At 33.8% G+C, this 10,277-nt stretch overlaps 1 protein-coding gene across 1 annotated transcript; it reads left to right on the top strand.

Annotated features, from left to right (window-relative positions):
* The first annotated feature begins 559 nt into the window (after positions 1–559).
* Positions 560–9,954, top strand: LOC134705732 (uncharacterized). Its single transcript, XM_063564452.1, has 4 exons — positions 560–570; positions 907–1,595; positions 1,791–3,697; positions 9,853–9,954. Exons 1-4 carry the CDS (start codon positions 560–562, stop codon positions 9,952–9,954), a joined length of 2,709 nt encoding a protein of 902 aa, XP_063420522.1.
* The last annotated feature ends 323 nt before the right edge of the window (positions 9,955–10,277 follow it).

Raw genomic sequence — 10,277 nt, 5'->3', positions numbered from 1 at the left:
AAAAGATTTTAACCACATTTGGTATATTGTTCCTCCTTCTAACGATCTGACATTTTTTACGTTCAAGGCCAAAGGTTAAGGTCATGCAGATGGACTTGATTTTTCTCTCGTTCAAATAGCATAATGCACAGGAAATTGGTTGCTCATTTTTTTAACTGCTGGTTCTATAGACAATTTTAAAGGTATTTCCAGTTACTGAATGTTTTGGTTGATTTCTAAAAAAATAGTTTATGTATCAAATATGCATATTCAATTTACCATTTTCTGAATGTGTCATACACAAATATAGTGTCCATGTTTGTCCCTAACATGTTACATACGAGGGGATGCCACTCTCGGCATTGCCTTGTTTGAACTGTAAAATGTGTGCACAAGTCTGAATAATCACCCATAATTATGCCCTTGTTTACTGATCTATCTTAAAGGTATGACAATGGGTTCGTTGATCCCTTTTATTCAAAAAGAGCTCTTTCCATGCAGGAGAATATCATAATATAGACAAAAGGAAGGATGTGGGGAAAGCAACAAATGCGGCAAAATATGACATAAAGAAAACAAAATGGTTATGGAGTAAGTATTCCTGTGACAACAACTCAGACGATACATAAAAAATCAGAATAATGAAGAAAAAGTTGGTTTCCCTATATACATGTACCTGCAGTGTTGGTGTACGAGGCGCGTTTATGATTTTCATTATGTTACTTGATATGAAAAATTGACAAAAAATAATATTTTACTTGTAAAATTAAATTCTGAGCCTGTAATAGCTGCTCTTCTTGATCCATTTGAATTAATAGAAACAACACTGTCGCCTTTCTTGTTCTCATAGAATCATATGATATGAACTCCATGTTTTGTGAACGTTTTTTTAACTGTCGAAACCGACATAGTAAATGTGAAAAGTAGGGTTTCAGATTTGGAGGCAAGTTCAGAGGGAACTGGTAATCTTTTTGATGAAGTGAAGAGTAAAACTTGCTCTTTAGAAAAAGATATCGAACAACTTAAGAGAAATAACGGAGATGGTAATGATTCTCAGAGTATTAAAGACGAACTTAGAAAATTAGAAAGTTATAGTGAGAAGCTAAAAGGAAAACTACTGGACATGCAATGTAGGTCTATGAAATATAATCTCATTTTCACGGGACTTCAAGAGCAAAGGGATGAAAACTGTGAAATGAAGATTAGACAGTTTATTTACAATGAAATGAAGATCCAAAAACCGTTAGAATTTGGAAACATTCACAGATTTGGTAAAAGTGAGCCAGGGAAACCGAGACCAATTATTGCAAGATTCCTTTATTATTCTGACCTTGATATGGTGAAAAAAGCAGGACGAAATCTAAGAGGTACATTTTACGGTGTAAACGAGCAGTTTCCACCAGAAATAGAAGAACAACGACGAAAGCTATACCCAATAGCGAAACAGGCGAGAAAAGAGAAATTAAAAGTTGTAATGAAAAGAGACAAACTTTACATTAACGACAAACTTGTTAAGCCAGATGAAATCGCAGACGATACCGAGCATAAAGAGCCTCAAAGATCAACCACCAGACCGAATAAACGTCCACGGGTGAACTCTACTCCTGAACGAGACGGTTCATAGGATAACCATGGAAGACATAAGTGTATTAATAAACCAATCGATAATGATTTGTATAATGTAAATAAATGTTTAGTAGACAAAACAGTTATAAATATAATTACCCTTAATGTTTGTGGTTTAAAGAGGCGTATACAATACCCAGAATTTTTAGAATTGTTAAATGAATTTAGTATTTTGTGTTTTGTAGAAACAAAAACTGATGATTTAGACGTTATAGATTTGCCAGGTTATAAATTTGTAATGAAAAATAGATCTCACTTAAACAGAGTAAAATCAGGTGGAATTGTACTTGGTTTTAAAGAATCATTATCTGATCATATTTCTGTTGTTGAAACAGACAGTAAATATATTTTATGGTTTAAAATTGACAAACATGTAGTTAAACTACAACAAGATATTTTGTGTGGTATTGTGTATATTCCGCCTGAAAATTCTGTATATTGTGTTGGTGATCCATTTAGCGAAATTGAAAGTGAATTTTTGAATTTTAGTACAAGTCATGACAATATATGTCTTTTTGGAGATTTTAATGCTCGAACTGCAGAAGAGTCAGACTTTGACGTCGTAAATTTTGAAGAATTTTCAGGAATGTTAGACATTGAAAATGAGGGTGTTTGTACTTTAGATGAGTTAAATATAAATCGATTAAGGAAAAGTATGGATCACAAAAAAAACAATTTTGGTAACTTGCTTCTTGAATTTTGTAAGAATAACAATATGTTTATCCTAAATGGAAGAATGTGTGAAGACAAAGGTCTGGGTAGTTTTACATGTAAAAACACTAGTGTAGTGGATTACAATATTGCTTCCCCAAATTTTCTTAAGCTGGTTCAAAATTTTTCAGTATTAAATTCTAGCGTTTTATTTTCGGATATTCATAATCCACTGTCGTTAAAGATTACTTGTTATGAAAAACAAAACGACGTCAGTCATGATGATGAAATGCCTGAGGAGAAGATTAAGAGATGGGAAAATGAGCAAATAGACACCTTTATTAGTAACATTGATAGACTTAAAGTAAATGAAATACTAGCTCAATTAACGGAAATGGTTGAAAATACAAGTGAAAACTCAATTATTAATAAAGTTGTTGAGGATGTATGTCATTTACTTACAAATGCGGCAAAGTCTACATTCGGCACATTTACTAAAAGAAGTAAGCATACACAAAATATAAAAAAATCAAAACCATGGTTCGATAGCGAATGTAAGGAAGCTAGAAAAAAGTTTCGGTCTAGTAGACGAAAACTTAAGCGAAACAATACTGACGACAGAGTGAATGAAACAAAGAAACTAGAAAAGAGTTATAAGCGAGTAATGGATAAGAGCATTCGTAAACATAGAAAGAAAATTAGACACAAGATAGAAAACTTAAGATCGATTAACCCGAAAGAATACTGGAAGATTTTGAACGGTGGTAAAAGGGGAAACAATCCATGTGTACCTATTAATATTTTGTTTGATTATTTTAAGAACTTAAATTTAGGAAATTCTGAAGATGAAGAGATTGTTTTAGAAAATTTGAACAATGTAAAAGATTTAAATGTTACATTAAATTCACCTATTACAGAAGAGGAAATTGAAAAATCTTTGAGAAAGTTAAAAAATAATAAATCCTCTGGTGATGATATGATTGTAAATGAATATTTAAAACACTCTTTTAGTGTTATGTCACAGGTGTTTGTGAAACTTTTTAATATTATATTTGACAGTGGAACTATCCCTGAAAATTGGCTTTCTGGAAATATTATACCTTTATTTAAAAATAAAGGAAACAAACATGATCCTAGCAATTTTAGACCTATAACAGTTATAAGCTGCTTTGGGAAATTATTTACTTCTATTTTGAATTCACGTTTGAATAAATTTTCTGATGATTTTTGTTTACTATGTCAGAATCAAGCTGGTTTCAGAGAAGGTTCTTCTACTACAGATAATTTATTTGTTATCTACATGCTTATTAGTATCATGAAAAATAAGAAAAAGAAACTATTCTGTGCATTCGTAGATTTTGCTAAAGCCTTTGATACTGTTTGGAGAAAGGGTCTTTGGCATAAATTACTTGTGAATGATATTAACGGTAAAATGTATAATGTAATTTTTAATATGTACACTGGTATTAAATCTCGTATTATGTATAATGGTGAAATGTCAGAATACTTTTCATGCAATATCGGTGTAAGACAGGGTGAAAATATGTCTCCTTTTTTATTTTCATTGTATTTGAACGACCTTCAACAGTTTATTGAAGAAAAAAATGTATGTGGTTTAAATTGCATTACTGATGAAATAGAGAATGAGTTTGATATCTACTTAAAACTGTTTGTGTTATTATACGCAGATGATATTGTGTTATTTTCGGATAATGCATCCGATCTACAGTTGCAATTAGATATGTTCTTTGAATATTGCAGTACCTGGAAATTAAAAGTTAACACAAGTAAAACTAAGATTATAATTTTTTCTGGTGGTAGATTACCCCAAAATATTAACTTTATATATGACGGAAATGCATTGGAGATAGTCAATGAATTGACATATCTTGGGTTGAATTTTTCAAGAACAGGTAGCTTTATGAGTGCTAAGAAGATTTTAGTTAGAAAAGCAAATAAAGCAATGTATGAAGTATTGAAAAAGGGGAGGTTGCACAACTTGTCAGTGAAATCACAATATGATCTTTTTGATAAAATTGTGAAGCCAATTCTCCTGTATGGGTGTGAGATTTGGGGTTTCAGTAATACTGATATTATAGAAAAAGTGCACCTAAAATTTTGTAAATTATTATTAAACCTTAAGAAGTCGACACCCAATTTTATGATTTATGGTGAACTTGGTATTTATCCCATGTCTTTATATATACAGCTGCGTATGGTTAATTTTTGGTCAAAAATGGTTAATGGGGATGATAACAGGATTGCTAAAATACTATACAAATACGTGTTCTTGAAATATTCGGACAACCAATTTAGGTCAGATTGGGTGAAATGCATTAAAGATATATAAGATAAATGTGGATACAGCAATATATGGTTGTCACAAGGAAATTTTAATTCTAAGTGGTTGGGTATTAGTTTAAAACAAAAGTTATTTGATCAGTTTCAACAGAAATGGAGAGCTGATATTGACAGCTGTTCGCCAAAAGGTTTGGCCTACAAATTGTATAAACAAAATTTTGAATTTGAGGAATATCTGAATATTTTAAATGATAAAGATAGAATAACATATTGTAGATTTCGTACGGGTAACCATAAGTTACCCATCGAAACTGGTAGATGGAATAAGATTGAGCGAAACCTTAGATATTGTAACTTATGTCATTGTAACGAGATTGGTGATGAATTTCATTACACTTTGCAGTGTAGTTCTTTGGCAAATTTTCGAGCACAATATTTGGATACTTTTTTCTAGCACAGATGTAACATACTAAAATTTGAAAAACTATTTCAGTTAAAAATTAAAAATAAGTTGAAAAAGCTGTGCAAATTTATCAGGGTTATAACTTTTCAAGTGAGTCTTCCTGGTTAATCACCACTCTTCTTTACTATACTGTTTATCATGTATTATTTGATATTTTCATCTCATCTTGTCATGTGTGTTTGTGTTATGTTATATGACTTTTGATGAACTTCTTTGTACCATTGTATCTTTATGGTGTTTAAGAAATAAAGAATCTTGAATCTATTAGACTGACCAGTGCATATCGCGCATGACACTTTAAATGTATTTTAGCGCGAAAATTAACTTACATTTAGCTGGATTTATTGCCGTCGTAGTTCCATCTTGTCGCCTTCGTACTTTTATTCGATGGTAACACGACGGAATTACGAGGTCTTCACGTAGTTGTACTGTCATCGTAAGACCTTCGGTAGCTTCGTGATTCATTCGTGTAGACATCGTAATGTCAAAACCGCCCGATGGAAACGATGGAAACACGAATGCAATACGATTTTCAAAGATGCATTCCCGGTGACATTACAATGGTGAGGATGGTGATACGAACTCAATACGAACCCTCAACATTGGACGCACCTTCGGGGATTTTTTAACATGTTAAAAAATTTAGAACCCTTCCCGAAGTTGTCCCCGAAGGCTAGAAAAAGTGCCGATGGTTCTACGATGGTTAAAGATGGCACTACGAATAGCCCGATCTGGAAACGATCAGTCCCGATTTGAAAATTTTCATAATCGTGTTGCCATCGGAGTAAAAATCGGGACAGTGTGGCGTGGGCATAAAGAGACACAAACAAAAACATAGACTAACAATATAATTACATAAAGACACATGCTTCTATAATTCTCTTCGTCAGGTATTCCCGACCTCAAAAGAACCAAAGAACATACATGGAATTTAACACTCTAGCCAAAACGGTCCAACATGAACATTCAATTTGCCTGTGTGAGTTTAAGCAATACACATTTTCACTTACAAAGAAATGAGTAAAAAATGCTCGAGCTATTTTAAAATATTCCGTTTGATTATATGTATGAAGTTATTATGATCGTGTGTGCGATAAATAAATTAAAAAAGTAAAATAACAAAAGTATCGATCTCCAAGCAAAATATCAAATGGAAAGTCCTTTAGCAAATGGAAAGTCCCTTAGCAAATGGAAAGTCCTTTAGCAAATGGAAAGTCCCTTAGCAAATGGAAAGTCCTTTAGCAAATGGAAAGTCCCTTAGCAAATGGAAAGTCCTTTAGCAAATGGAAAGTCCCTTAGCAAATGGAAAGTCCCTTAGCAAATGGAGAGTCCCTTAACAAATGGAAAGTCCCTTAGCAAATGGAAAGTCCCTTAGCAAATGGAAAGTCCCTTAACAAATGGAAAGTCCCTTAGCAAATGGAAAGTCCCTTAACAAATGGAAAGTCCCTTAGCAAATGGAAAGTCCCGTAGCAAATGGAAAGTCACGTAGCAAATGGAAAGTCCCTTAGCAAATGGAAAGTCCCTTAGCAAATGGAAAGTCCTTTAGCAAATGGATAGTCCCGTAGCAAATGGAAAGTCCCGTAGCAAATGGAAAGTCCCTTAGCAAATGGAAAGTCCCTTAGCAAATGGAAAGTCCCTTAACAAATAGAAAGTCCCTTAGCAAATGGAAAGTCCCTTAGCAAATGGAAAGTCCCTTAACAAATGGAAAGTCCCTTAACAAATGGAAAGTCCCTTAGCAAATGGAAAGTCCCTTAGCAAATGGAAAGTCCCTTAGCAAATGGAAAGTCCCGTAGCAAATGGAAAGTCCCTTAGCAAATGGAAAGTCCCTTAGCAAATGGAAAGTCCCGTAGCAAATGGAAAGTCCCTTAGCAAATGGAAAGTCCCTTAGCAAATGGAAAGTCCCTTAACAAATGGAAAGTCCCGTAGCAAATGGAAAGTCCCTTAGCAAATGGAAAGTCCCTTAGCAAATGGAAAGTCCCGTAGCAAATGGAATTTCCCGTAGCAAATGGAAAGTCCCGTAGCAAATGGAAAGTCCCTTAGCAAATGGAAAGTCCCGTAGCAAATGGAAAGTCCCGCAGCAAATGGAAAGTCCCGTAGCAAATGGAAAGTCCCTTAGCAAATGGAAAGTCCCTTAGCACATGGAAAGTCCCTTAACAAATGGAAAGTCCCTTAACAAATGGAAAGTCCCTTAGCAAATGGAAAGTCCCGTAGCAAATGGAAAGTCCCTTAGCAAATGGAAAGTCCCTTAATAAATGGAAAGTCCCGCAGCAAATGGAAAGTCCCTTAGCAAATGGAAAGTCTCTTAGCAAATGGAAAGTCCCTTAGCAAATGGAAAGTTCCTTAGCAAATGGAAAGTCCCTTAGCAAATGGAAAGTCCCTTAGCAAATGGAAATTGAAAGTCCCTTAGCAAATGGAAAGTCCCTTAGCAAATGGAAAGTCCCTTAGCAAATGGAAAGTCCCTTAGCAAATGGAAATTGAAAGTCCCTTAGCAAATGGAAAGTCCCTTAGCAAATGGAAAGTCCCTTAGCAAATGGAAAGTCCCTTAGCAAATGGAAAGTCCCGTAGCAAATGGAAAGTCCCTTAGCAAATGGAAAGTCCCTTAGCAAATGGAAAGTCCCTTAGCAAATGGAAAGTCCCTTAGCAAATGGAAAGTCCCTTAGCAAATGGAAAGTCCCTTAGCAAATGACAAAAATCAAAAGCTTATTAAAATAGGGTGCTTTCCAGAGGAAGAACACAGTCTGAAATGCAAGTTGTGTGCTATGATGTATATACAACAGATATAAGAAGATGTGGTACCTTATGAGTGCCAATGGGACAACTTATATCCAAGTCACAATTTATATATTAAATAAACCATTAGAGATCAAAGTACAGTCTTCATCAAGGAGTCTTGGCTCACTGAGCAGCAAGCTATAAAGGGCCTCACAATGTTCTAGTGTTAAACCATTCAAACGGGATTACCAACGGTCAATATATCTTTATAAAAACGAGAAACGAGAAACTCTTATGAACCACATCAACAAACGACAACTACTGAACATCAAATTCCTGACTGCAACTGTAGGAAACCTTTGGCTTGTCAAGTAAAGTCAATCAAATAATGGTTAGTAGTAGGTTGCATACGAGTCTGCTAAAATTAAATTAATACATATATATGTTAACAGATACGTCCCCAAACGATGCGAATTTCTCCATCAAAAATAAATAGTACACATTATGTCATTTTGTGATAAAATTTGACCGAAATAGAAGATAAATTGTACATTTGTCGGGTTTATAGGTCTACTTTAAAATTAAACGTTACGTCTGTGTTATCAGTTATGAGTAACAAGATGACTTGTGAAATATTTACCGTTTGATAGATAATAATTTGGATTAAAAAAAAATACAGGTGGCGATATTAAAGTGACGAAAACCTAGCTACGCGAGAACTAAACTATCCCTACAATAAAGAAATAAAAATATGAACACAAAACGCAGTCCATGTCTTTCATTATGATACCATACTATGGATTTGTCTTCAAGTTGGCAGTCCTTTCTCGCAATGAATTACCTTATATTTGTAACTATATCTCACTCTTATGTGTCTTTAGTTCTGAATAAAATTTTACATCTTGGCAAATCATGTAATTTAAAAATATATACATTTAACCAATGTATGCATTTATTTTATTTGCTGAATTAAAGTAAAATGGGTTAGACACAAATAATTCATACTTATGAAGTCTTCTCCATAATACAATGTAAAGTTACAATAATAGTTTAATATAATGGATATGCATATATATAACAGTTTATAGAAATTTATACTAGCTTTCATAGGTAAAAAAAATGAGGAGAGAAAGTAAAAAAAGAAAAAGAAGGTTTGAAAAGTCGTATAATTATGTGACGATGACTTTCGTTTTGATGACGATGATGACGTTCCATGCAAGTAATAATAGCGCTCTATCAAGGAATAAGAAATCTGTTTGACCTTTTTATGAAATTTTGAACATGTTTGAAAATTTGAATATTTTGTTCGTTCGAAAGTTCCAAGCATAACGTATGCATTATTGGTACAAACGATTTCAAAGAATAATACAGAAAAGGGAGACGTAGGTGCACGTTATATATTACGCAACACACTATAGGCATTTGGTAAACAAACCAAAAAATGCAGCCCTTGGAAATAATATCTACGTTCTATTATATAGAATCATGCCATCTTATATTTTGACCATAATTAGGATGATTCACAGTTTGTTGGATAGCCATAGTTTTTAACAATGCTCGCTAAAATAGAAATAAAAGATTTGGGGTATCCATTTAGTAAAAGCACAATTAAAACACAAAAAGCAAACGCACAGCGCTTTATTGCCAAGTCATCAACATGGGGCGGATTTTTTTTTGCCAACGGATGATCACGCCACAACTGTGAATTGAATAATGAGTTTAACATAGTGACTGTCATTTATTAGCTGAGTGAAAGACCATTGCGTAGTCTACGTGAATTCGCATTTTTGGATCACGGACTAGTCATTTTTCTCCTGGTAACGATTATAGAAAGAACACACTAGATAATTAACTTTCAATGGTATATCTAAATGCGCTGTAAGTGTGTATTTTTTTCTATGTTTAAATCTTGTTATTGACTCATGACAGTGATGATATCAGGGGTTGAGGTCAATTGATATAACCGATGTGTTATATTGTTTATTTACTCAGACAACAATCTCTAATAAATGTAGATAAACCTTATTAGGATTTTTTTATTGATACTCTGGTAGTTTGTGGAAGCACACATATTATCGTTTACTAGAAACAGACCCACCTAATATATTTTCTTTTCCTAGCAATGGGCCGAAACAGCAGCTAGAGGACAGCTTGTGGGTGTCACATGTAGAACAAGCTCTGCTTACCCTTCCGGAGCACCTAATATCACCATCAGTGTTTAGTGGGGTTCATGTTGTGTACTTTTATTTGTCTCTTTGTCTTTGTCTTTTTAGCCATGGCGTTGTCAGTTTATTTTCGATCTGTGAGTTTTACTGTCCCTCTTGTATCTTTTGCCCCTCTTTTATCCCCGGAAGCCCTGTTTATCTGGAGTGTGATACGTTTGGTAAATCATCAGCTCAGAATGTTCAAGTGCTGTCTTTTATACCTTTATACTATAGTAAGGAGATTTTCAAACATTTTTTGGGGAAAGTTCTTTCATCTGCATAAAATGAAATCCCTGTGGATAAACGTTAAATAGTCCGCAATCTAACAAAACAGTTGTTGT

The sequence above is a fragment of the Mytilus trossulus genome, chromosome 2 (genome assembly GCF_036588685.1).
Source record: "Mytilus trossulus isolate FHL-02 chromosome 2, PNRI_Mtr1.1.1.hap1, whole genome shotgun sequence".
NCBI classification, from domain to species: domain Eukaryota; kingdom Metazoa; phylum Mollusca; class Bivalvia; order Mytilida; family Mytilidae; genus Mytilus; species Mytilus trossulus.
The sequence above is the reverse complement of the archived record's forward strand: the minus strand, read 5'-3'. Positions and strand labels throughout refer to the sequence as shown.

Excerpts from the sequence above, each read along its gene's own strand:
- LOC134705732 (XM_063564452.1), top strand. Across the intron at positions 1,596-1,790 it reads CTCTACTCCTGAACGAGACG|AAACAAAAACTGATGATTTA; the intron begins GTTCATAGGATA and ends TGTGTTTTGTAG. Across the intron at positions 3,698-9,852 it reads TTAACGGTAAAATGTATAAT|CAATGGGCCGAAACAGCAGC; the intron begins GTAATTTTTAAT and ends TTCTTTTCCTAG.